This window comes from Chenopodium quinoa, unplaced genomic scaffold (genome assembly GCF_001683475.1).
Source record: "Chenopodium quinoa cultivar QQ74 unplaced genomic scaffold, ASM168347v1, whole genome shotgun sequence".
In the NCBI taxonomy this organism is placed as follows: Eukaryota; Viridiplantae; Streptophyta; class Magnoliopsida; order Caryophyllales; family Amaranthaceae; genus Chenopodium; species Chenopodium quinoa.
In genome coordinates, this window is record NW_018745659.1 from 620006 (window position 1) to 646411 (window position 26406).

At 34.9% G+C, this 26406-nt stretch overlaps 1 protein-coding gene across 2 annotated transcripts; it reads right to left on the reverse strand.

The window, feature by feature from the left end:
• Positions 1-2021: 2021 nt before the first annotated feature.
• LOC110717144 (squamous cell carcinoma antigen recognized by T-cells 3-like) lies at positions 2022-25910 on the reverse strand. Of its 2 annotated transcripts, XM_021895782.1 has the most exons (16): positions 25482-25910; positions 25240-25373; positions 22107-22164; positions 21365-21580; positions 20336-20611; positions 19126-19260; positions 18927-19052; positions 18002-18046; positions 13399-13503; positions 11801-11943; positions 11587-11710; positions 8172-8246; positions 5952-6314; positions 5721-5813; positions 5404-5560; positions 2022-2479 (listed from the first exon to the last, which is right to left on the reverse strand). In XM_021895782.1, exons 1-16 carry the CDS (start codon positions 25875-25877, stop codon positions 2232-2234), a joined length of 2694 nt encoding a protein of 897 aa, XP_021751474.1. In that variant the 5' UTR covers positions 25878-25910; the 3' UTR covers positions 2022-2231. The 2 variants fall into 2 exon arrangements, with proteins under 2 accessions (XP_021751474.1, XP_021751475.1); XM_021895783.1 differs by lacking the exon at positions 8172-8246.
• Positions 25911-26406: the final 496 nt, after the last annotated feature.

Consider the following 26406-nt stretch of genomic DNA (forward strand, 5'->3'; position numbering starts at 1 on the left):
TTGCTGTGTAGGGAAAGGAAATGGTTGTTGGGTACAAGACTCATTATCTCGTTCCAGAGTGTGTAAGAGAAGTCTATTAGACTGATTTGGAACTGCAGCTTAAGCGTGATCCTTGTGCAGGTTATGTCCTCCCTTTTGCGTGTAAAAAACTAGTTCTGGTACTGATTTTAGTAGTTTGCTTTTGGGTTCTTATCGGCTATATGTAGACCCGGCAAATGGGTCATTTGGGTCGGGTATGGAGCGGGTCATTTCGGGTCGGGTCAAGTTCAGGTCAAAAAATTATCGAGTCAAGTTCGGGCAGGTCGGGTCATTTTGGGTTTCGGGTTTATTCGGGTCAACTAATAATCGGGTCGGGTATCGGGTCAACACTTCTGGTCGAGTTCAGGTCAGGTCGAGTTCGAGTCGGGTTAGTTCGGGGTTGGGTCAACTTCGGGTTGGGTAAACTTCGGGTCGGATCATATTCGGGTTGATGCATTGGGTTAAATTCAACTCTGTATATATATTTATTTATATTTTGACAAGAAACTCACTAAATTTATTAAGACTACTTTTTTCATGGAATATAGTAATTGTTAGACTTTTATTGACCTTGTTTTTTTTTTTTTTGGTGTTTAGATTGAGAATCAATTTCAAGATCTCTTGAAACAAAGAGGGATGTTCTAACTAATTGAGTTATACCTCACTCTCTTATTGACCTTAGTTTTAATACTCTTATTATTACTGTCACTGTTCACTGTTATAATAATTTCTTTGTATTATTCTTATAATAATATATGTTTTTTAAGTGTTCCATTAATTTTAACTGGACATACATTGATACATGTATGCAGGCATGCCAGTGCAGAAAATTGATCAATAATAGACTTCCTATTATAATTATCAGTAATTTACATTATAGAATTTTACCCATTGAATATTCTTAAAATATTTATTGTGGTGGCGGTTTCAACAAGTACACACAATGACACAAGAGTGACAAGACTATATTTTTTCTAATAAAGACTTAAAAAGTAGTAGCGTGGATGGACGCTAAGTACACTTACTCGAGCTGTGAACTTTTCTTAACCGATTCGATCAGATATATGTTATGACATGCTTTGTTTGAAATTAAATTTACTGCTAAATTGCAAATTAGGAGTCCAATCTCTCTCTTTTGTCTTCACTCTTCTCTAATCTCTACACACTTCATCTCATTTTCCATTGAAGCGTTTTTTACTCAAGTGGCCTTGAAGATTTTGTATTCCCAGAATCTCAAAATATGTAAAATACTTACACTATTACACATTACAAATTAATAAAAAAAAATAATAATAATAAGTCAGTTTGATTGCGGTTATTTTCTATTTCAGTTTGCTGAGGTCAAATCATTAGCTTAAATAGATTCTAGTCATTTCAGGTATAAGGTAATTTAGTTCGGGTCACTTTGGGTTTCGAGTCTATTTGGATCAATTAATTCAAGTTAAGGTCGGGTCACTTTGGGTATCGGGTCGGGACAACTTCGGTCTCGGGTTACTTCGGGTCTCAGGTCATTTTCGGGTCGGGTCATTTCGGGTTTCGGATTAAGGCCGGGTCAATTCCACTTTGGGTCGAGTATGGGTCGGGTCGGGTTGATTTCGGCTTTCGGGTCAAGGTCAGGATTGCCAGGTCTAAGCTATATGCATAGGCATTATGCTTGCCTTTTTTTTTTTCTCAACACCAAGTTTTGTATTAGTAACTTACAGCTGTTTGTTGTAACTCTAAACTTGGCTCTAGTTATTATAATAATCTTCTTTTAGTGTGTTAAAAATATATCAAGGGCAAATAAGTAAACAAATAAATATTGTTTTTAAGGGTGTAAGTGTCCATACATTAATCATAAGAATTTGCTTGAACTTTTTAAAAGGTAGAAAATTCATTGTGGAAATAATTCTTACCTATTTTTAAGAGTCCATATTCACTTTCAATTTAGAACTAAAAGTTTCATATGTTGTGTAAAGCTAACAGATGACAATTTATGGGAAACCACCCACATAGGCGCACACTGAAAAGAGCAGAACTCTAAACACATTTATAGGCATTATAGCTGGTTAATTCTATAGCTAGGTCTTCCCATTTAAATTTCCCACCAAGATGAAAGCTTTTGACATGATTCTCAAGTACAGATGTATACTATGATAACAATTTCTTCACAGCTTAAAATTAGTAACAAAGAGTACAACTGTACATTGACCTCTCAAAAAACAATGCCTCAGCTACTTTTTAAGCAGCAAGTTTCTGAATTCATCATTAGATTTTGGTTTCTCATCATCTCCTTCATCTTTTGGCTTGATTGCTTTAAATCCAAGAGGCCTCACATTGCGTGGAACTGCAAATGTATTCTTTCCCTTGAGTTGGACTCGATCAATGTCATGGCCCTTACTAGAAGATGACTGATCAACAGACAGCTCAGAAGAATTGTTTCTATCGGTTCTTGGTTGATCCCCAGACGGAATCTTTGAACCTATTGAAGCAAGGGGGAAAAAAGGCAAGATATCATATAAGTGAGAAGCAAATGGTCATATAAACATCATTAAGGACAGAGAAGTATTCACTACATTAAAAACATCATTAAAGACTCTTTACAACAATCGCATAAACGAGTTGTGGTTTTCACTTATGCTGGAAGCGAGTTTGGGAGCAGTGGAGTGATCAGTGGTGCAAGTTACAGCAAAAGAAAGGGGAATTATTGTTAGTAGAGCTGACTAATCTAATTATGAAGCTGATAAAAATGACTATTAGTAAATTCCAAATGATGAAACCTATGAAACTCCTCCGCCATCCTCCAGTTGTTGAGGCAAGGTACAAAAGTACAAATCAGCATGAGCTTGTAAGAACCTCCTACTAATAATTTGAGAGTTGAAAGGAGGAAAAACGGAAGAGAATTTTATTTTATTTTTTTCTCCAAAGATCTTTATAGAGTTCACCAAATAAAAATTCCCAGACATATGAAGTGCACTTAAGATTCAGTCACATTATTACATGGATATAATTAGGTAATAAGATAGAAACCAAAAGTAATCATTGTTAAGAAATACTTAGGAAAAGAGACCCTTCATTTAAGTATAAAATAAGTTCAACAAACATATGATATAGAACCCACACATTGATTACAAACTGTGTGCTTCAAAGTATGTACAACACACTTCATCCAGCAGATGAGCACAAATAATATGAATACAAAGGCAAGAAGGCATCAGAACGCAGTTGACAATTTAATGAAAAAAATATATACAGAATTATAAATCAAATAATAAAAAAACACGCATGCGCACACACACACACATTATAGTCTCGGTATTATTTTAACTATTAAACAGTGTTTTTGTAGATTATACAAACATCAAATATTTAATACTAATACATTTATTTTCTTAAGTTCTAAACATTAGTTTTTTGCACACAAATTTATGCAATTGGAAAGAAAATATTGATTTAGTGAGTGGGTGTGAAAAGGTAAATAAATTAAGAGAGTATAAAAAGGCGGATGGGTGTAAATACGATGAATGTTGTAAGGTCTAGATGATAGTACTCCCTTTTTTTTTTTTATCATCTTCTTACTTTCCAATTTGATTTGTTCTTTTTTTTATCTTCCTACTTTTAATTTATTCCTTTTATAGTAAGAATGTTTACACTTTTATCACTTCTAACATGGAGGCATGGGGTGTTCACCTTGAATGGGAAGATTGTCCAAAGTTCCGATATCTGGAATCTATTATTCAACAGTATGGAGAATTAAAAAGAAGATTGCGACGGGGTTTTTATGTGATCCCGACATGGCTCATAGATTAAAGGTAAATTCTACCGAATGGAAATCATGCCTGCTTTGCTATATAGTACAGAATGTTAGACTGTGCTACATGCATTGGATGAATGTATTGGAGATGCGTTGAAATATGGAAAAACAAGTGTTTCCACGACTCTACCACCCAGTCAATTCTGTTGCAATAGATGTGTGCCCATACAAGAAAGGTTCGGTTAAAAAAATGAGATAACTAAGAAGAAAGTAGGGGTTACATCGATTAAGTACAAGAAAAGGGAGAATCACTTAAGGAGCCCAAGCAAGGCTCCGGTAAGGAAGCTCGAAGAATTACAAAGTGTTAATCACGAGGAGTATGGGAATACCTAAGGAAACTCGGAAGCAGATGATTGAGAGTGATATGAGAGTTTTGGGGAATGAGGAAAATATAGCTTTGGATAAAGCGGTGTGGAGGGAGAAAATTCAAGTCAAAGACGTGTCATGATTATATATCTACTTTTTATTTTATTTTATCTTAATATTTAATTTTATTATTTTACCCAATTTGTGGTTCATGAACTGTATTGATTTCCTTTGCTAAACTTTTCTCAAACTTTTATGTTTTTTACTCGCACGTTTTTACTACTCCTTTAAGACTTTCTTAAATTTTATTCTTAGTTCTTTAAAACTCTCTTAATTTTTACTTAGATGCTCTTACTTTTCTCACATTACACATCTTTCATTTAAACGTTTTCAATTGATTATCTTATTATGTCCTTTTTTTTTTTTTTTTTTGATGTGGGACGGCTCCTTATGACGATTCATGTTAGTCAATCCCAAATCATTTTGGGACTAAGACTTTGGTGTTGTTGTCGTTGATCACTTCTAACCTCACCACATGGTCTAGATAAAATATAATAATACCAAATTTATAAATAAGATTCTCTTTCCTACCTAGACAGTAAAAATAAGGGATCCACTTTCCATTTGCTACTTTATTTTATATCAACAGTATATAGTTTGACAAATATTTTAAAAATAATAATAAAAAAAAAAATTAAAATGAGGGAGTGAAGGGGTTTGCCAAAAATGGAATAAAGTAAAAGTGTCATGAACTTTTTGAAACAGGCTAAAATATAAGGTGTTAAAAACTTTCAGAAATGAAGGTTGTATATTAATTATTTACCACAATGTAGCATAATATTTGTAGTTTTAAAATAATAAGGTTAAAGTGCATATTTCAAACTGAATATTTGATTTCAATCTGAAAATAAGTATTCAGTATTTGAATTGATATCTGAAACATTTTGGATGCGCATCCTAAACAGTTCACATATCGTATCATATATTTGGATTTTCAAATACTTTTGCTCATCCCTAGATAAAAAAATTATGATTGTTGCCTCGACAATATATTAAAGCATAATCTCGAAGGCTTCAGCAGAAAAAGATGCATGGAACTAAGTAAACTTTGACAAACACCTGGATGATTTGGTAAAGTTTAGATGACTATTCAACTTCAAAGTTTTTCCTCTTAAATGGTAAATTTTCATGCACCTGGACGATTTTCTCTTTCATATTGGGCTCAACGAGATAGAAGAAAGGGGGCGGGTGATGATGGGAGAATAATAGCACTATAAAATTCATACCATCTCTGTCAACTTCATGTCGTATGGCTGATTGATTTTTGTTTCTAGAAGGATCTGATCTGGCAATACTTAATTTCTTCTTCAGTAACCACTGTCTGTTCTTCCCCACAGCAGCATCAAGGTGTGCATCATCACTAAAATCCACATATGCAAGACCCTTGTACACATTGAGCGATATAATTAGATGGTTTCCATAATAAATTATAGCATATAAAGGGAAAGTAAGCAGCATTAGCTTAATTATACACCTTATCCCAGTGTATAATGATTATAATGTATGAGAAAGCATATAACAAGTAAAGAAGACAGAAAATTACCCTTGATTTCCCAGTATCCCTATGCTTTAATATTCGGATAGATTGAACTCCACCGACATCACTAAAGAATTTGCGAAGATCTTCATAATTTGCCTGCACAAGTTAACAATTTGACACCACATTTCTCAAAAATATTTGATGTTCTCATGTGGAACTTGAAGGAGATGGGAGACAATGAAAGCATATATAGATAGAAAAGTATAAAGGATCGGTATAACGGTATCAACTCACTTTGGGATCAAGGTTAGATATGAATGCTGTGCATTGATCTGTGTACATTGCCTTTCCATGCATGGTTTGCTTCTTAAGCTGTTCATTGCTGCTAGTGCTATCCATTTTGTTAATATTTGCTTCAGTCTCTTCCACTGTGGCTGTTCGGGAAACATCTTTGTTGTGAATTTTTTTTGTCCCTTCCTTGAAGGCTTCTTTCAGTCGTTTTGAAGGAGATTGATCCTCCAGCAAATTTGAAGCTGGTTTTCGTTTTTCACGAGCATTTTTCTTGGAGGGATGTTCACTAACATCTCCAGCAGTCACAATAGTTTTGCTATCTTGCTGCAAGTCAAATACCTGCAATTCCTCCAAACGTGGTGAAACCTGCAGCAATGCATAACCGCATAAATGAAGAAGCAAGTAAAACATTGCATAAATCCTTAAAATATATATGAAATAAAATAAATCCATAAACTCCACTTGTTCTAGATAATTTTTCAAGTTGCTCAGGGAGATGTACCAGATCCTACCTAGTAAACTACACCAGAAACAAGGTAGTTGAAACTGACAGATAAACTAATTTCATTCAATGAGGCAGACAAGCCATGAAAGCACGTGATTAAATGAGCACATGGGGAGATGAACGTGAGAGGGCTTAAAATTATAACCAGTTGTAGAATGGACATTGTAATCACAAAGCCAAAAACTATAAATGGAATTTTAGGGAAGCAGTACTGGGCACAGAAAATAGGAAGGCAATCCAAATAAGGGTTTGTTTTCTGTAAGAGGGGGGGAGGGGGGAGGCTCTGCTTCTCGATCTGAAAATGAAAGCATTACAGAAATTTTCTGTCCCTAGAAAATTTTAGAAAACTTCTTAGCTTATCTACATAACCATGCTTTTAATAAGGATTTCCAAGTAGTCATATTTTAAACTTCACTAGCTTACTTGACTTCTTAACTCTCCTTCACCTAAAATCATTTGGCCATTTCACATGAAATTATACAGTGATAGTTTTCTTTGTATTTGAAGCCAAATGAATGCCTTTATTATCCGCTTTTGTCACTCCCTTCCACCAGTGTATGTTATCATTATGTTGCCATCCATTTAGGATATTCTTCAGTCTGTTCAGAAGAAGCAGTTTCCAATTATAGATCATTTTTCCACCTCAGAAGTTATGCTGCCCTGACACTTTACTGCAGTCATCTGACCTCAGACTCAAAAATCTTTGAGTTTCAATAAATCTGTCATTTAATTGCATGTTTTTATTTTCCAGTTTTAAATTGTACTCCCTCTGTCCCTTTTTTATTGCCCCATAAAATAAATTTCACTTTTTTAAGAAACAAAGGCAAGAATTGTGCACATAGGGTTGCACACGGGGTTGGTGAGGAAAGAGAGAAACAGAGAAGGTGAGGTTGCAACTTGCAAGTGGGATTATTTATTGAATTAGGTAATGAGCAATCTTAAACGGACACCTTAAAAGGATTACGGGGCAAACAAAAAGGGAAAAAGGGAGGAAAAAGTTTTGTGGGAATTTTTCTAAAAGGTTTGTTTAACATCTTTCAGCTAAGAGATCATGTCTAGAGTTCAAGATTATGGAGCCTTTTCTTTTCATCCATAGATGCTTCCCTAGATCATGGTTAGGCCTTATGCTAAGGGTTGACAGGGGCTAGGGTTTCATGATGCTTCTTTATCTCGACTTAACGGAATTTAGGCAATGATATTGCCCAGCCAAACACCCAGACCTAGGGGCTATCAGTGCACCACTAACATAGTCTTATCTTGAGCTAGTTTTTAACAGCTTAATACACAGCAAGTGAATGAGTTTGTTTTCAGGACAAATGGCCAAAGAAAACGAGCATTTGCCTCTTCACAAAAGAATGAGGATACTCACAAAAGAAGAGAATCTGGCCAAACGCTGTTAACTCATAACTTAATATGTCATCTATGCAACAACATTACCCAGTCAAGCACCCAGACCTAGGGGCTCTCTGTCCACCATGAAAACAGTCAAACTGATCATTATACAACGAGCAATTAAAAAAAAAAATCCAGGACAACTGGTCAAGTAAAAAGAGCATCTGGCTCTTCACAAAAGAATCAAGACAGCATATAACCAAAGTACCAAATTTTACAAATCAACAGAGCTTGGTTCCCAACACAATCACAATGTGAAAAGCAATGCAAAAATTTTCACTGACATTTAGACATCATTAAATTGAAGAGCAATAAGAGAAATATGCCTTTTGAACAGCATAGTCATAATCCGCCAGAGTGCCGAATTCCCTCTCAAACCATAACCAAGATTGGCATATGTCCTGGATAAATAACAGACACTTTTATTAGGACAGAGAGCATGTATACTTTCTATCCACTACAAAGGGCTCAAGCAAATTATACAACCAACCAGATTACAAAAAATAAATTTGAAAGTATAAAACATGGCAGCAAGTTATTAAAGAACTACTTTTTTTGAGGAAATTCTACAACACTACTAAGAAATAATGTGCCTGCTAATTAGAAATACAGATACAGAAATGGCGTACTTGTATCCAGAGACGTTATATATATCCACGTTCCAGAAGTTGTATATTCATATTTTAGGTTATCCAAAAAAGAATAGAATGACTAATGTGATATGCCTGTTTCAATTTCAGGGAATGAATGTAGGACGTGCAGCAGGTGATACACGAGAATTATTTTCAAGGCAGGGTTTTTGAAGTGATGAAATGGAAAGGAAGAACTGCCAAGCTGCCAGCAATGGCAAACTCCTCTGACAGCAAACTCTTTGGGGGAAATTTAAACCTCGTTTTTCCTTCTCAGGCCTGAGATTCTAAAGGAAAGGAGTTTCTGGTACCTTGGCTTGAGAAAGCAAGACTAGACTCAGAAGACAAGATAGATTATAAATTAAAAGCATAATACTAACAAAGATACGCTAGCAACATTTAGCTAATTTTATTTCTAGGCTAGCCTAGATTGAGTGGTAAAAGTTAAAGGGTAGAAATAATGGGGCTGCAACCACAATCCCAAGGTTAAATTGTTTGGCCAGTAACTGTTCCCCTTAATATGAGGGTAATACATCACCATACTCCCCCACACCCCCCCCCCCACCCCAAAGGATAGAAATTGCCCAGGTCAGAGCTCAGCCTCAACCATCAGTCTCTCTCCACTAACCTCTTTCTTTTTTTTCTCTTCCATGGAAACAAAAAGTCAAAATTAATCACCATACATTTTGTTTCTAGATATACAATTTATAGAACTTTTGTAATACATAGCTTAAGATATTTTATTTACTATATTACATTTGGAAATTGTGCAAATACCCTGGAAAAAAATCGCAGTCGTGTACGCGGTAACGGACGCGTTGACGCGGGAGCGGCTTATAACAGTCAAATAGAACGGATCGCGGATTTCGCGGCATGATTTTTTTCAAAAACTTCACATAAGTCATATTTTGAGCTTTTAAATTCATTTTTTATTTATTTATACAATATTATTGCCAAAACTACTTTAAATACAGCCCAATATATGAGATTTGGCATTTATACATTATTTTAACATTATTTGAGCTTTATATTTTTTGTTACACTCAAATAAAATAAGAGCTACAGTCAGCATAGTATAGAACTCCAAAGTCCAAACAGATTTTTTTTTTTTTTTTTTTGAAATAAAAGTCCAAACAGATTTTAATGAAAGAGAAAGCTAACCCTTCAAACCACAAATAAACCTTAAAAATAAAAGAAAAAGAAAGAAAGAATTGAGAGAAGGTCACGTGATAACAAAAGTAAAAAAGGTAGAAAATAGAAAACAAGCAAGGAAGCCAAAGCCGCATCAGAGAGGAGAGAGAAAATAGGACCTGCAAATGCCAAATAGTCATCGTCGGGAAAGAAATTTGGCCGGAGTGCAAACTGGTTTCAGCTCGCCTAATTCACACGACTGAAAGCCCCAATATCTTTCTTCCTTTTATGGCTAGTCTAGTTGTTATCTAGGGTTATATTTTCGAACCTTAGATCTGGAAATTAGGTTGAATATGGATCGATTTCTACATTTAACGGCCGCTACAATTATAAACGGTTACATAATGCCGTTCTACCGTTATGTAACGGCCGTCGCAGCGAGTTGGGTGTGATTTTCAATGCGCCGTTATATAACGGCATTTCGTAGAACGGTAAGTCCCAAACCCGTTACAAAGCGGCCGCTATAGAACGGAACAGTCGTGTTTTAATTCCATGCAAATACCAAATGGAACAAACATTAAAAAAAAAAAAAAAAAAACAGAGGGCGCAATAATTCGCACTGCCAATGTAACATTATTCAAGTTTAATTAAGCATCCAAATGTTTATGAGTTTCCAAAACAACTTAAATGAAAATGTAATTCCTGAATTTATGAAACTTCATACCTGACTGCAGATTTTTTTTGTTATTTTATTTTTGTTTTTTTGACAAAAAATATATATAAAGCTAAGTGTCTCAATAGCACTCGACTACATTACATGATAACAAAAATTTAATTTAACTTTGCAAAACCTGAAAGGTATTTCCCAGTCTCATACAAAGCCTAGAAATTAATATTTTACAGAATTTATAACAAACATAGAATAACCTACAGCAACACAGTAATAAAATGGAGATCAGAAATATAGAACTGAGGTACAAGAGAATTTGGGGATATTTGGTAGGTCATTGTCATGTTGATGCAATTAATCACATACAATGGTGTTTACAGTCCCAGCTTTAGAGTAGCTAGACACTAACTAAAGCTAAGTAAAATAAAACAAATATAATAAAATTCTCCATCAATTTTCATCATGCTTTCTCTTTCCTTAATATCTTCTATTGATAGACTAACTAACTCCCTTTGTCTTGTTGCTCAAGCTACCTCTAACTCAATTCTAACAACTAATAATATATTGCCTAGTATACCCCCTCTCCTTAGGCTAATTTATTACAAAATAACAATTGGGAAAGAGGAGGGAGGGGGTCAGTGGCAGATCCAGGATTTGGTAATCTAAAATTTATTAATGACCTGTATTTTATTACTGTAACCAAGTAAACCAATAACAAGTATCCATAAATATTAGTACGTGGGTCCAAAGACTTCAATGGAAAAACACAAAAATTGATCGAATATTATAAAATGCAATACATTAGTCCAAATTCCAAACGACAGCTAACAACAACAATCAGACTAAGTGAACCAACTTGGATGAAGCAGATAATCTTAGTAGAGCAGATATTTCGAGAAAAGAATAAGGATCAGCTTCATGGTAAGATAATCTTAGTAAATCATTTATCCATCAAAAACTTCTTAATGAAGAAAGCCTGATATACCAATTTCCTTCAAGAAACTCGTCAAATTTACAAGAATAACCAAATTTATGTAAGTCAAAAGAAAGAATAAAGTTAGAGTAAACTAGAAGCACCTTCAAAAAAAAAAAAAAAAAAAAAAAAAAAAAAAAAAAAAAAAAAGAAAAATAGAATGTCAAACAATGAAGCAGTCAGAAATGCCTGCTTTGAAACAGATCCTAGCCTATAGAAATCTTAATGTTATTTACTAAAATGTTTTTCCTATAATTAATCTTCATGTCAACTCCATGGCCAACTTAAAGGAAGAGTTCAAGAAGGAATTCAGAATGTCCAAGGAGAAAAAAAAATACCTGTGAACCTGAACCAGGAAATCTCTTCGTATAGCACCTCCGATATAATGATCTTGCTTCATTCAGATTTCCCTTGTCAATCTCCATCTTTATATAACCTTGCCAAGCCTCAAGCATGGTGCCACTGCACACAGGACATGTCAAATGCTGTAAAGGAAACTAATAATTTTGCAAATAACGATAATTTGTGCCACCAAACATGGGATTTACCAACCTAATTTTCAGTAAGCTTTCCCAAACTCCGCGAGCAGCAACTATATCATTTGCCAGGGTCAGCTCCAAATGAACCCAATAAGCATGAAGACGCAACAAAGCATCTGTGCCTTTTAGATGTAAAGATAAGTAATCTGATGCACGCTGGACATAGTAGCAAATTGTGTCAATCAGTTGCACTATATACACAAAAACCAAACCTCAAAAAAATGATGGAAGGGATGCATACTTGCATAGGCTCCCTAGGAAGCCAGGAAAAAGATCGAGATTAAACAAGTACCATAAGCAACAAAAGTTACTAGGACCAAGTAAAAGGCATTACACAAGAAAATTTATTTTACCAGAAGAGAAAACCATGTGGAAAGAACACAACATTATTCAACTCTTTGAGGTAGTGAACTTTTCACCTAGATTTCACTTATTTTATCATATAGAACCCTAAACTTGTCTTATCAGAACTTATCAAATTGTTAAATTGGCCTAAACGTAAAAATAAGGTGAGAAAAACAGAGCCTAAGTAAGAGTCAAAGACAATATTAACAAATTGTCAAAGAGAAGGAAGAAAGAAAGAGTCTGTTAGAAACACATTGCTTGACCTCTGTACAGAAAATAATTAAACACCAAGTTCCAAAAATCCAAAGCCACTTCATAGAAACAGCTTGGTTACAGAAAGTTTATTTAACCTAACCACATCAACTAAGGGCATCTCAAAGAGCAAGACCCAATTACACTAGCAAAACTCAATTACACTGACAAAAAGAAGGAAGAAGAAGGCAGCTCTCAAGCCACTTTTGAGGCACAACTCGTAGTCTATAAAGACCCCAACTTTGTAGCAAAACCACAGGAAATAGTCCTGTTACTGACTGGATATCAAGAGAAAGCCTTAATCATAGAAATGACTCAGTGCTTCCAAAGCAAAAAATGAGAGTGGATCAGAGTACAGTTAGCAATGGAGAATAGAATAAAATCACATCCCATCAAATCCTCCAGTTGTGTTACATGGAAGACCAAAGACACAGTATGTGACCCATGCAACCCGAAATAAAATTCCGAGAGATAATACAGCATTATAAGATGAAGAAATGAGTCAAATGACAAACAGCATATAGCAGGAAAAACCTATGAAGAAGAAATATGGAAAAACCTCTGTGTCTCTACACAGAAGTGAGGACGTTAACAACTCACATACACATTGACAACCACTTTTGGTCTTTCATAGCCCAGCAATTCTGCTGCCCCCATAATACTTAAATATAATGCAAAAACCAGTTAGCTTCAGATCTATCACCTGAACTATTCTCCACAGAGGAAATATGTTTCAGTCAGCATCAAGTTAGAATGACATGATAGCATCCCGTCTAAAAAACCTGTCTGACATTATTTTTCATAGCATGGAGACCTGAGAGTTCACTGCACATCAACAAATTTGATTTCTAACAGTTCTATGACAAAATTTAAATCTTGAAGTGAAACAAGCAAATCATAAAAGTCGTATTTGCAAGGAAAATTATGATCACATGATAATGTGAGATGCAAATGAATCATAATGAGAGAGGAAACATGTGACTGGTGACCTAAAAATCTGAAAGCTAAACAAACCTGAAACACATCTCTGATTACAGCATAATCCAAGACCTGCAATTCACCAGATACTGAAATTCTTCTCCGTAAACCATCAATACGAGTAAGAAACAATTCCAGGTACTGCAAAAATATTCTGGAGTCAGAACATCATGCATAGAAAATAAGGTACGACATCCTGTGTGAGCATGAAATATGAAACTATAAATTTTAAAGGATAAAAACATATACCAAACAACAAACATGATGAACGAAGCCCATGCACAGTACCACCAGGCCGACGTGCCAAGTTGTGATGTGCCATAGGGCTATAGGCTCATGTGAGAAGGGGATGATACGTGAAAAGGGTGAGAAGAGCTGCTAACCATTGGATTAGTTTAATCTGATGACTCATATCATCCATTCATTAATGGCATGATGGTAGATATGTAAAAGATTTAGCTCAAAGTGTTCCTGCTATATATATATGGGGTACACTTGCCTTTCTTATTACCTTTCTTCCCCAAACCTCTTTTTTCCTCCATTTTTTTGCCTCCCAAGCTAATTTCTTCCATAAACTACTCCATTTTCAATGCTTTATTTCAATGATTTATACATCGAATTTATTTTACTCCCTCCGTCCCTAAATATAGTTTCCATTTCAATTTTTGGTGGTCCTAAATATAGTTCTCATTTAATTTTTTACCATTTAATGTTCCTTGGAAATCACCCATTTACCTTCAATTTTTTTTTGTCTTTATTAGGTGAAATGCCAAAAATATCCTCTAATTTTTCTTATTCTTTGTGCATCATTACTCCACTTATTTACTTTAATATTCTCTCATTGAAAAAGTAAAAAAGTACACTTTCTCTCTCTTCTTTTTTGTAAATGATTATCAATTTGGTTTTCTCATTTACTTTTAGTACTTCGTCCTCCCATTTCTTAATTCCTGTATTATTTTCCAAACGGGAACTATATTTAGGGATAGAGGGAGTATAGTTTTACGATCTCATCTAAAACAATTTTTGTAAACTCTAAACGAAAATGTTGTTGATGTATCTCCAAAATAACGTTGATATCTCTAAAATAAATTTGATGTATCTATTAAGCATTGTTGATGTATCCGCAAGATAATTCTAATGTATCTATACGATTCTTCTATATTTAGCACCTTATTTGTTGTGCTCATCTCTGCTTCTTCACCTCATACATTACCTTTAAATTTTATATGCCTTTTTCAACCTGTTTATAGCTAGTTGCAGCAATATCATGATGTATTTGTTGGCAGGAGTGAGAAAGACGAAAAAGAGGTGGTTTTGTTTTACAGATTTTATTAATAAGTTTATGAAGCTAATTGAGTTCTATCAAGACTTGAGAAAAAGTTAAGAGTTTCTGTAATGGGCAAGTGAAAGGGTTGTATTGCTAATTTGCCAGTATTTATAAGGGAAAAGGAGGAAAAGAGTTTGATGTATATATGATGTTATTTCAATGTATCTAAAATGCATATTGGATGTATCAATTTTATATACTTAATGTACCTTTGCTTCTCACCAGATCCTAACTATATAGGAAAAATTCATGGGAATAATCCGACCTTTAGGCCATTCTTTTTTAATAATCCCACCTTTCGATTATTATTTAATAATCCGACCTTTGGGTGCCTTTAATTTTTATTGGTCCCATTTGACCAGAAACCGATTGAACAGGTAAAATTTTTTTTTTTTTGGTTTAAAATACACGTGTCATTACATAATTGGTCAAAAAAAAAAGAAATTACAAAACCCAAACCCAAACCCAATTCAGCCACCAGCCCACCACCATCCCCACCACCACCCAAACCCAAACTCTAGAACCACCATAACCACAACCATCCTTCTTCCAGAGCTGGCCATCGGAAATCAATCCTCCTTCCCCAGCGCCATCCCCTCCTCCCTAGACCAACTGAAGACCACCTCCTCCCTCCTCCGCCCCCATAATTGGCCCTTATAGCCACCCCAACTGCCGCAAAGCTCGCAACCCCCTTAAATCACTCTTCCTCACCCTCTTTCTCCCTCTTCTCAGTCCTCCATCAAGTCTATCCTCCTCGCCTGCCTCCAACGCGATGACGCCAAAACCATCTCCAAGAAGCTTTGCGACACCATTTCCGAGCTCGCTTCCGGTATTCTTCCCGACAATGCTTGGCCTGAGCTTCTCCCTTTTATGTTCCAGTGCGTTTCCTCCGATTCTCCCTATTTGCAGGAGTCCGCTTCCTTAATTTTCGCTCAGCTCTCTCAGTTTATCGGCGATTCTTTGGTGCCTTTCATTAAGGACCTTCACGCCGTCTTCTTGAACACTCTCTCCCATTCTCCTAGCTCTGATGTTCGAATCGCCGCTTTAAATGCTGTTATTAATTTCATCCAGTGTCTCGAGACTTCCGGCGATAGGGATAGGTTTCGCCGGCGATGATGAGGACCTTGACTGAGGCGTTGAATTCCATCGGGGTGGGGATGAGGGTGGCTGGGTTTGGGATTCCGGTGGGCGGTAGGGCTGGGTGGTCAGGGAAGTGGTGGGGGTTGGGATGGGTTTTCTGATTTTTTTTGTTTTTTTTTTTAATCTTTTCTTTTAAAAAATCTTACTTTTTTTTTAACATTTTTTTTTTAATTTTTTTTTGACCAATCACAGGCCGCCACGTGTCATGTAACCTGTTATAACAGGTTACATGACCGGTTGGGACCAATAAAAATTAAAGGCACCCAAAGGTCGGATTATTAAATAATAATCGAAAGGTGGGATTATTAAAAAAGAATGGCCTAAAGGTCGGATTATTCCCATGAATTTTTCCTATATATATATATATATATATATATATATATATATATATATATATATATGGGATGTGGAGAGAATAGGTCCATATGTGAGAACATATATTTATATGAGAACTGATCTAAAATATAGAACATGTGAGTAAAAATTTGGAACATAAATTTGGAACATATGAGTAATAATTTAGAACATCTGTGTATAAAATAATTTAGAACATCTGATTTAAGAATTAGAACATGTGAGTAAAAATTTAGAAAATCCGCTTGACGAAATTTAGAACATATGAGTAAAATTTAGAACATTTGATTTAAGATTTAGAACATGTGAATAAAAATTTAGAACACCAAGTATAAAATATATAAAATGTGAGTAAAAATTAGAACGTAAGCTTTAAATTCTAGAACATATGATTTAAAATCTTAGAACACATGTTTTAAAATTTAGAACATATAAGTTAAAAGTTTGGAACAAGTTGTTTAAAATTTATAACATCTAACTTAACTTATTTATGGTTTAGAACATGTGAGTACTAATTCAGAGCGTCTGACTTAATTTAGAACACTTCGAGTAAATATTTAGAGAACATTAGATTTAAAATTTAGAACATACGAGTAAAAATTTAGAACATACAGAGTGTTCTCACATAAAAAATTGTTCTCACATAATGGAGGAGTTCTCACAAGAGTCTTCCCCTATTTATATATATACCTTCTTTAAGGTGAGAAGGGTAAGAAGTCAACCATCAGATATTGATATTAACGGTAAAGATTGTAGGATCTGTAAGCATTTGTTAGAGGGGAAAACGCGCGACTTATTATAAACTACTTCTGGAAAGTTTTAATTTGGATCAATTCTCTCCAATTTATGGTTCTCTGTATTTCAAATTGAATATTAATCTTTCATATCTCTATTATTGAAATACATATGGAATCGTTTCAAATTTTTTGAACAAATTTTTCAGTTTTCTCACCTCCTCATTGTCTTCTTCATCTAAGCTACAATAATGGAGATTTCAAATTTCAATCAATAAAGTTGGTTAATGGTAGTTACTCCCCTCTCAATTTTCTTCTATTTTTGGTATCAAGCTTTCAGATCTTATTATTGTGGGCAAAGTCATAATTAAACTACTAATATACACTTTAGTGAGATTTATCTTAGTTGCAATACTGGAGTGGCATATCTGAATAATTCTTCCAAATTCTCTTTCCTATTTGTGGATTAATCCCAATCGTCAATTGACATTAAGGTTTTTTAAATACTTTATTTATCCTAGTCATAGATGACATCCACTGGATGTATTAAGTTTGACGTATCTACAATGGTTCATTAAAGTAATTATATTTGATCTTTGATGTACCTGTGAAAGAGAGTAGAATATGAAGGATGTTGGATGTTTATTTGCAAGAATTCCTTCAGTAACTTTTAAACAATCGGATGTTGGACATTTCAAAATGTTTGGTATAAAAAATAAGAAATAGAGGTACAGAGTTATTGTTTTAATTTTATTTTTTGGGCATGCCTAATGTATTTACGGTGTAGATCTATTGTATCCGTAGTGTATACCTAATGTATCTATAGTGACACTTGAATGTACCTCAGTTTCTCACGCTTCTCACATTAAGCATACTTTTCACCGGACCCCACATGCTCGTATTGAGCTCATTCCAAAATTTGCAAATTATGTCCATGCACAGCCCATGGCCCACCACATTTTTTTTTCGAGCTTTGAGATCTAGTGATATAATTTACTGTTCTTTCTGACCAATGGTAATAAAATTCTTTTATATAACAAAATAAATGAATAAAGAATAAACAAGTAAAGAACATAGTAAATACCTCCTCGTAACTTGAAAATGAACATTGAAGGGCCTTCTCAAATACCTAACAATGAAAAAAAATCATATTGTAGCTTTAAGATACTTAACAATTAACAATGATTAAAACATAGAAGCAAACATACTATGGATTTTTAACAAAGGTCAACGAAAATGACAATATAATGTAAGTCAACAAAAGTTCAACGAAAATGAGAATATAATGTAAGTGTCAACGGATACATCAAACAGGAGCATCCTTTGCAAAACTCCCAGTGATTCCGAAGTATATAAAAGTTAATTGCTCTACGATTAAATTTATATATTTCATATATTATAGTCAAGATAATGCCTTCATTATTCTTCAATAAGTTGACACAGATAAGGCCAGCAACCAAGAAAGTGGGAAAAACTGTGACCAGGATAATTCAGTTTTCCCCGGAGAAGAAAGTCTAAGAATAATCATCCCAGGTACAGATCAGGAAGCTTTTTAAGCATTCTAAATTATAAAATGTAGGCTATAAATCTAAAATAAATATGGGTAGGCAGGCCTATTCAGTCAAATCTACTGAAAGATGAAACATATCTTGATAAATGAACATTACTATAAACCCACTATGCTGCAGTCAACAACCACTAAGCTTTTTTTTTTTTTGGATCTGTAGGAAGCTGTAGCAAGAAGGTTCATCTTGACTTCTGTCTCAGGATTGTTTACAAGTGGAGGATAACTATAGTAAATAAAGTAGACCAACTAAAATATTGCTAAAAATGTCACACTGTCATAACTACACCAAAACAAGAAGTGTGCTGGTATTGACTTAACTCTTCAGATCCAACATCACTGATTTAATTGTTTACACTTTACAAGCATTTGACAACGAACAAGCTAGCAAATTTCTTAACCAAAACCGTTCAAATGAGAATTACACCATATCATACATCCATACCAGGGAAATTTCATCCTCTGAAGCGTGAGCTCGTTCCAAGCAAAGCAACTGCCTCACCCAGAGTTCCCCAATCCAGGGGCAATTACTTGTGGCTCTACTGATAACATTATTTACAACATTTCCAACCTGAAATAAACAGAAAATAATATGATCAACTAATTTAAGAAATGGAATAGGCCTATCACGATTGAGAAAGTACCTTGAGCGTTTTTTCTAAATAGCGAGTATAGTCTATCCACAAATCACTGCATATAGGAAACTCAGTGATCAAACGTTCATATAGAATCTGAACTCGTGCAGGGTCACCTGCAGACTCTTCAAATTTCAAGTATTTCTGTGAAAACATAACAAAATACATCTCAAAACCAATAAATGGGGAATATGAGTTTAAAGAGAGATAAATTTAATAGAAGTTATAGTCCTTACATTCTACTAAAACCAGATATGAAGCATCATTTGGTCACAAAAGAAACGTCAAGCACATCATAAACCCATTAGTCCACATACAAAGGCAAGATAAATGCACATTACTATAAAACCACTAAGCTGCAGTCAACAACCCAAGAGGTTAAGTTAGCTTAGCCTTTGTGTAATTTACGTCAAAGCTAAGCTAAGATCTCCGAATCCACAACTTATTTTATCCAGTTCCTTTTAAAGGGAAAATAAATTAAAAACATTGGATGAGCAAAGTGACAAAGAAAAACAACAATGTCAAAGCCAAATTCCAATAGGATAAAATTGTTTTTAAACAAAAATTACATTTCTACGGAACTTAATGTGTATCGGGGTAGTTGACCAAAGTCAAAGGGAAGAATTTTTTTTTTTACTTATTTAACAGGTTAGCGGCGGTCACTTGGGCCTAATAAAAGAAAATACCCCCTAAAGTTCAGATTATTTTGAATAATCCGAAGTTGGGATTATTTAAAGAAAATAGGCTAAAGTTGGAATTATTAAAATCAATTATTTCTTTAAATTATTTCTACTAAACCGAAATTATGTTTATTAAAAAAAAAAAATTACTGCGATTAAATTATTTTTACTGATTAAAAATTATATTTCCTATTTCAAATTTGACTTTGTTCGTTAAATTAACTGATTTTTACTGATTAAAATTTATTTTAAATGAACTTAACTTTTACTGAACTGACTAAACTAAAATTATTTTTACTGTATATTATTGTTTTTTAGTGAAGAGAATAGGGCCTAAGCAATCAACAAGCATACACATGCAAACACCAGTTTCAAATTGCAAAACCAAACATAAGTTCCTTTAGTGAGCGTATGTAAGTCTAGGAGATACAACATGTTTCTACTAATGTGTGCATGTACGTTCCATCATCAATAAACATATAAAGAGGTGCATGTACATGCATATGTAAGTCTAGAAGACACATTTTCCAACTCCATACCTTGAAGAGTGGAATTCTTTCTGTATCTGGTACATCAGATTTAGAAATTTGTTCTTCCAGAATGTTGCGAGCATCACACATCTCCAATGCCTTCTTATAAGCAGAAGCAACATGAGAAGAAATTCCTTCCAAGTCACTGGAGTTAACATCAAGATCATTTCCCTGCTGCACTTCCCAAACCTTATACGCAAGAAGAGTTGAATTCATGTCGGCCAAGGGAACAGATAGCTGCCTGTGAAAAATATTTCGAACACGCTGAATTTGCTTTTCTTTTCCCTGATCAACAAGAGGCAAAAAAAAATTATAAAGATGAATTTACAAAAGCAGACTAGGTATAATAATTTAAACTAATTCAACAATATCTAAGCAAAGTGTCATTGAACTTAAGCTATAATATTAAAAGTATCATTAATGAACAAAATTAGAGCAAATGAGACACCTATGAAGACCTCAGTACAATTTTGTCTCCCAGTTGCACATCAATACATATAGTAAATAGTAAAAGACTAAAATTTAGAAACCAGTGACTACCGTCATACCCTAAGGAATGGTTATGAAACACGAACAGAGCCCAAAAGACATTCCTTAGCTAAACTTGAAATTTTACCTTGGTAAAGGCTGCTTTTATTATCAACATGAAGAGGGATGCAGAGGCAATATGCCATTTTTCAGCATCACTAAACAAGTAAACAATTTAAACGACCTAAATAGCTTGAAACCTGGACAATATGGTGCCTTCTATCTACATCACATGTTTGTATCATTCATCTTCATAATTCTATCCTGAGGTTTAACATATTCTAAAGATATCCACCATGTGGAATTCATTTATTGCATAAGCATGTGCTATTCAAGTAAATAGTGATCTGCATGAGTGTGTGACATAATCCGTAGCCACATGAACTTTGACATGTTGAGCATGTCTAAACTTCCAGGTGGAATAACTGAGGAACAGATACATGTATAAAAAGAGTACAGTAGCAAAAGGTAAATCATGATGTAAGACAATATAAAGATCACAAAACAAACCTCGATGTCAGAATCATCAATTGTAAGGCATATAGCTTGCTCAAATTCTTTGTAGGCTTCCCATATTTTACTGCCTTCACAAAAATGCAAGCCAGCAGCTGTAAGAGCACGCTCAAACAAGTTTCTTGCCTTTGAAACACCAGAAGCAGAACACTCGCGGATTGAGAGATCATGTTCTTGCACAAAATTTAAGTAGTCACACCAAAGAGGGACAGACTGCAGAGGTAACAAAAATTTACTATCAATTTCTTTGATTCAATACATGTACTGCAACTACAGAAAGCAGTTCCTTGTGATAATGGACTGTAACAACCAATGCAGTACTAGTAATTGTCAGTCACAAAATTTTGGGAAATCATATTAATTTATGTTACAAATCAGGCCATAATGTAATGGCATGGCACTACAGTAGGCATGCTTAATATCAACTCCCTCCATTCAGATATATATACGCTGCATAACACTATGGGATATTAAGTACATGACATGGTAATACAATCATTATTTTGAAGGAGCCTGATTAGACATTGGAACCTTCACAAACTCACATGATCACTCGGTATTAACTTGGGGTATACCCAGAAATCCAGAATAAACCATTAAAATTTTACACTAGGTGACAACATTTTTCCAAGACATCCTTAAGTAGATGTGACTACTACTTCCAAACAAAGAGAGTATCATATAACAGCCTCCCAAATATTCATTGAAGCAAGCTTCATATAGAAGCAAAACAGCTCACCAGATAATCAGATACACCGCGTTCATATATCTTTTCAATAGCTGGAACAGCCTCCGGCCTACCAAACAATGGTTAATAATGCAACAGTATAAGCTAGTCAAGATCTTCAGGATTAGGAATAAAAAAAAAAAAATCAAGAAGAAAAACAATCACCAATCAGTTCCACACTTTAAATCCCAAGGTAGTATTGAATAGAGATAACACAACAACAAAGCCTTAGTCCTAAAATGACATAGTGCTGGCTAACAAAAAACATCATAAGGAACCGTCCGCAAAAAGTAAATAAATAAGTTAAAGCAAGTAAACAAAGAGAAGTGATAAAATGAAAGTGGACAAGAAAACAACAGAAACATAGTGAGCAAGAAAACGAAAGCGGTGTAAAGTGGAAACCCAAGATGAGGATATACAAATAGAAATTGAGGAAGACTTACCTAAGAGGGTTACAGGAGATAAAAAGAGAGGGAAAACCACTTGAGAAATAGCATTGAATTTCTACTGAATCTCTAGCATAGAACAGAGATATGCCATTGAACTTCTTTTGAATACACATGAGGAATGGATAGAGACCAAGATTCAAAGTTCATCTATGCATTATGGTATCAAAGAACTTTAGACCAGCCAAAAAAAGCACTTTATAGTTCACGTTTCTAAACAGCTTAAGCAAAAAATTAGTATGAAAGATACTGATAATCAACAATGACACAGGTGTGTTGATACAAGCAAAATCACTCCAGGTTCAATCTCAATGCAACACAAACATGCCTCAATAGGCTAACCAGCCAGGCGTGTCTAGTTAAGCACGGATTTGTTCCCCATCTTCCTTTCCAATCTGCACAAACAAATTCTCTTCCAGCGAGCACAAATGTGCTTCTTCTTGCCCAGAAATACCTCAACAGATCAGAGAAACCACATAGCTTCCTATTTACTTAAACCCAAGTCAATCATCCTTATGCCTCCATACTAGCTTGAACCATCTCTACATAACTCCACACACTACCCAAGGTAATTCAAACTTTGTATGAACTTGAATCTAGTCCTGGGTCAGCATATTGAGACCAAATAAAGAAATTTCACCAAATAGTTGTGCTATGTGTTCAGCACTTAGGATTCCCATCTATTGTGGCAATTGTAAAACAATTTACAAGGGACAATTTTTTACTTTGGATTACCACAAATAAAATCAAGAGACAGCCTTCAAATCAAGAGTCTATCAAAAGCAGTGTCTTCCATAATTGTCAGGTGAAAGCTAACAAATCATCATTTTGCAATTCAATCGGTAGATGCATGCAGTTAACCACCTATAGTGGGATCGTTGTCAAAGGCATAGGGGTAATGGCACGGCATGATGTTTAATGCTGTACACAGGTGACGTAGAAAGATCAATGAAATTCTCAACTATGGACATAACTTTTCTGAGTTGACTAGGGTATTGGATTTCAGCTTACTAGTTACTACAAAACAACGTATGTTGTTTACAGGCAGCATGAAAATAAAAAGATCCCAAAAGCAGCATGATCTATTGGAAATTTCCATATTGATGTATACTTGTATCTGTAGAAGAGTCCTCGTGGTATTCTTTTTAACGCCAAGAAATTATTTGTCTAAATTAAATATGAACCTTATCACTTGTGGACGACTTATGTGCTATCTTTTTACTTTATTCAGTGAAAACCTTGTCTCATCTGCAACATTTAAAGTAGATGACTGACAACATTTAATCCAAATATTTACAAAAAAAGAAAAATTCAATCCAGCCATATGGATCAGCAATTACTACTCTCCTAATGACTCTAGACAAACTAAAACTTAACAATGCCTTTCACACACAAATTGGCCAAAACCAGTGTCTTACCAAATACTTCCTCCGTTTTTTTAATACTTGCAAGTTGCAACACTTTCCTAATATGGATGTGCCATAATACTTGCAACAAACTATAATTGGAAAGTTTTTTACCCAATTTTACAACTTTACCCCTACTTAACCAACCTAATACTATTGGTCATTCCCCTCCTAATTTTACAATTTTACCCCTACTTAAACAACCTAACACTATTGGCCATTCCCCTCCTAATTTTATTTAACCCCTCTCTCTCTCTGTGTGCAACCTCTTCCTGTCCAAATTGTCACGGATCCACGACCAAAGACATAAACACCTACCTTAACCATCACGACCCCCACTAATTATCACCATCCTCACAATAACCACCACCCACCTCCCTCACCGAAACTACCACCAAACCCACCAACCTCACCGAAACCACCAAAACTTTAAAACTCTAAAACCTTGCCACTGCTATTGCCATCGCCACTACCCCTCCGGATATACAACTCGTGGCATTGAAACATCCTCTTTCTAAAACTACCATCACTCAACTTTGAAATCACCACCACCTGCCCATACATATCTATTTTTATTAGCTAACCATAACTGTCTCTCTCTCCCTCTCCCCCTTTTCCAATTTGTTTTGTTTTTATCGTCCACAAATAGAAACATATAGGAAAATTTTACCAAAATGTGAAGGGTGATGTTGGGTGATGAAATGCTCTTCTTTCTTGATTTTCTTCATCATCTCTAGTTTATTCATTCAAAATTAGAGGGGGGGGTGGGGAGGGAGGTGGTGTGATGGCTTCAAATGGGTGGACATGAAGTTGGAGAGCGGTATTAGTACACTTTGGCAATGAGCATCCAACCAGGGAAAAGCTAAAAGGCTTTGGGGAAATATATACACATAATCCCCTAAACTTGCTTAAATCGAAGAGATGCTTAAGACGACATTGACCAGGGAAAACCCAATTATCGTTAATGACAATATAGTTACGCCATTACCTCCTACCCAAAAGCTACAAGTTACAATTACTGTCCTAGTGCTCATCAAATCCTTCCCAAGAATTAATATTTTCTCAAAATGATGAAAGATAAAACAAAAAATCCGGCACTGATTTTGCTTCTACCTCAACAAAATTTGTTTATGGATCAGAAAAACTAGTTTCACGAACATAAGAAACTCAGCTCAAAGTATTTCAGTAGAAAATAAAATAAAATGAATTACATAAAACCACAAATGAACCGTAAACAAGATTTGAGGTGTGCAAGATACGAGTAATAAGAAAAGAGAGAAAAAGGTTCCATACCCAGAACACAAAGTAGTTTCATCTTTAGCCCACTCTTGCCACATTGTAGGTGTTAAGGGAAAAATCTGGCTCATCGATTCCCTAGCTTCCCTGAGTTTATCAATCTCACCCATTTTCCTGAGCAATTTTATGTACTGCAAACAATCGCAAAACCGAAAAAAAATTTATATCAAAAAATTCAGAAAAAATTCAAAAATTGTTGAGGAATCAAGATATCAACGCTTTTATTCGAGTAATTATACCTGAACATGAGCATCGTAATTAGAGGGATTACGAGAGAGTTCCGATTCCAGGATTTTGAGCTCCTGCGCTTGTTGAGCTTCATTTTCATCATCAGAGTCGGAGTCGGAGTGGAAGTTGTCGGTCGATGCTTTAGCTGCTGTAGCATCGATGGCATCTCTTGGTTCACCATCGTTGCTGGAATTGAGCTCTTCGGGATTTTCTGACATCGCTTCCAATTCGGCTGGTTCCGCCATTTCCAGGTTTTTAAAAGGAAGGAAGGTTATCAAATTTGTAACCCGAGCTTTTTCCGAGAGAGAGAGCGGAATGAGAAGTTTTTTTTTCCGAGAGAGAGAGCGGAATGAGAAGTTAACTATTTTAGAATACGGGAGTAACATACCTGGTACTCTATAGTCCATACCAAATTCTTTTCATTCTTTTTTGGTATTCTTTTCATTCTTTTTTGGTTTCGTTTATATTGTTAATATTGATAAATATACTGTTATTTTAATTTTATAATGTTATTATCCTAGTTAGATTTCCGACGGAGAAAGAGGAAAAGGGAAAAGAGCATATATTTTATTATATTGTTATTGTTGATTTTATACTGTTTTCGCCCCTTGATATGGTTCATACCTGGTAGCAGCCCATCACGCCTCCAGAGTACGAGTAGTGAGACTTTTTATTTTTAAAGGGCGGAGTTGTGAGACTAGTGACATATGACTTTGTGACTTGTGAGTAGCGAAATTGGACCTGAACTACAGAGTAGAGGTGTACAGAATGGACCTGAATGGACCTGAATGCGAAATCAAACCAAAATTGAATCGAATCCAACTATATTGGTAGATTCTGGTCTAGTCCCCAAGCCACTTCATCCAAATACTTTGTATGTTTAAATTTTGAAAATTCTACGTTGTAATCCTAAAGTTTAATCAGTGACCATACAGT